Source organism: Palaemon carinicauda, chromosome 22 (genome assembly GCF_036898095.1).
Source record: "Palaemon carinicauda isolate YSFRI2023 chromosome 22, ASM3689809v2, whole genome shotgun sequence".
NCBI lineage: Eukaryota > Metazoa > Arthropoda > Malacostraca > Decapoda > Palaemonidae > Palaemon > Palaemon carinicauda.
In genome coordinates, this window is record NC_090746.1 from 23,451,180 (window position 1) to 23,453,128 (window position 1,949).

Here is a 1,949-nt window from a genome sequence, read left to right on the forward strand (position 1 = left end):
TATGCACAGCCTTCGTAAGAAGCTAGTGAAGGATGGTAACTACTCTAAGCAGTATAGTGCCTTCATAACAGAGATGCAACAGAAAGGCTATGCTGAGCAAGTGACCACAGCCACCCTGGGAAATGTGTGGTATATTCCTCTATTTTGGTGTGCAGCATCCAGACAAGCCAGACAAGGTCCGTGTTGTATTTGACTGTGCAAGCAAGGTGGAGGGTAAATCATTGAACGACCTACTATTGCAAGGACCTGATATGATGAACTCTTTGCTGGGTGTGTTGGTAAAGTTTAAAGAGGTCTATTTGCCTATACAGGAGATTTAAATACTATGTTCTTTCAGGTACAGGTACCAGAGCATCAGCGGGACTACCTCAGGTTCTTTTGGCGGGAAAATAGTCTTGAAGAGGAACTCAGAGAGTGGAGAGTGGCAGTCCACCAGTTCGGGGCCTGTTCTTCTCCAAGCATTGCAAACTTCTTGCTGAAACAGACAGCAAGCAACTTTGGGAATGAATTTTCAGAGGGAGCACGGTTCAAAGTTGCCAACAACTTTTATGTAGATGACTGTTTGAGAGCCGAGGATAGCAAAGATGCACTGTTGGTCAATTTGTTAGAGGTTAAGGAGCTCTGCAAAAAAGGGGATTTACATTGACAAAGTTCAGTAGCCCTTGTGTGGAGGTCATGTCATCCATCCCGAGGGAGTGGTACAGTAGGAGCACCTCAGAGATTACAGATGGATCAAGAGTCACATAAGACAAAGACTTTGGGAGTACAGTGGTACTTGGCCACTGATGAATTGGGTGTCCGGGCAGAGCTAGTTTCAGTTCCAAGGACTAAGCGTGACTTGGTGTCAGCTATAGCCTCGATTTATGACCCAATCGGTATATTGGCGCCAGTTTTAATCGAGGGTAGGGTCATCATGCAGGACCTCTGCCAATTAAAGATAACCTGGGACATGGAATTGGACTCTGACACTACAGACCGCATCAAGGCATGGGCCAAGAAGCTGAGCCAGACCAGCGAGATAAGTATACCAAGAAGCCTGAAGGTTATTCCATGGGAATCAGCCACCCTAGTACAATTGCATTTGTTCTCAGATGCAAGCATCATGGCTTTAGGAGTAGTGGCATACTTGCGGGTCTCGGATCCGTGGGGAAATGTATCTTGCAGATTCATCATGGGAAAGGCAAGGGTAGCACCATTGAAGCATGTTTCAGTGCCCCGCCTAGAGCTTAGTGCAGCGGTACTGGCCGTAAGACTCGGAAGCACTATTCTGACCATGATAGATTTCAAGGTATATGGGGTCTATTATTGGACCGACTCAACAACCGTCATGCGATATATTAAGAATGATCAAGCCAGATACCAGACATTTGTGGCAAATCGTGTGTCTATGATAAGGGAGGGCAGCGATCAGAAAGAGTGGAGGTATGTTAACTCTGAGTGGAACCCAGCAGACGATGCAACACGTTCCAAGCAGTCTGAAAGGTGGAGAAAAGGGCCGGAGTTTCTGTTAAAGGAGGAGTGTTTCTGGCCAAATGAGCCAGCTCAAATGTCAGATGGTGTGGAAGGATTAGAAGTTAACCGTGAGATAGAGCCAACAGGAACTATAGGCTACCAAATATAGTTACAGGATTGGGTTGGATATCAGGCAAACAGGTTTGTATAAAATCATCCACCAATATTCCAGGTGGATCAAGCTCCTTAGAGCTTTGGGTTGGTTGTTGCTATTTGCTAGGTACATTATTTATACACATGGGCAGCTGCTCAGCGAGCTAGATATGCATTTGTCCACCGAAATTATTAGCTTAGCAGAGACTGTGGTAGTGCAGGTAACACAGCGTGTTGATTACGAGATAGAGATAGAGAGCCTTGAGAAGGGAGGTACTATTAGGGTTTCTAGCTCCCTAAGAAGGTTGAAACCAATCCTGAGAAATGGGCTTTTGTGCATTGGA

The 1,949-nt window shown here is 45.8% G+C and overlaps 1 protein-coding gene across 1 annotated transcript; it reads left to right on the forward strand.

Moving 5' to 3' along the window:
* Positions 1–727: 727 nt before the first annotated feature.
* LOC137615820 (uncharacterized) lies at positions 728–1,621 on the forward strand. The gene has a single exon (XM_068345510.1). The coding sequence runs from the start codon at positions 728–730 to the stop codon at positions 1,619–1,621; it is 894 nt and encodes a 297-aa protein (XP_068201611.1).
* The last annotated feature ends 328 nt before the right edge of the window (positions 1,622–1,949 follow it).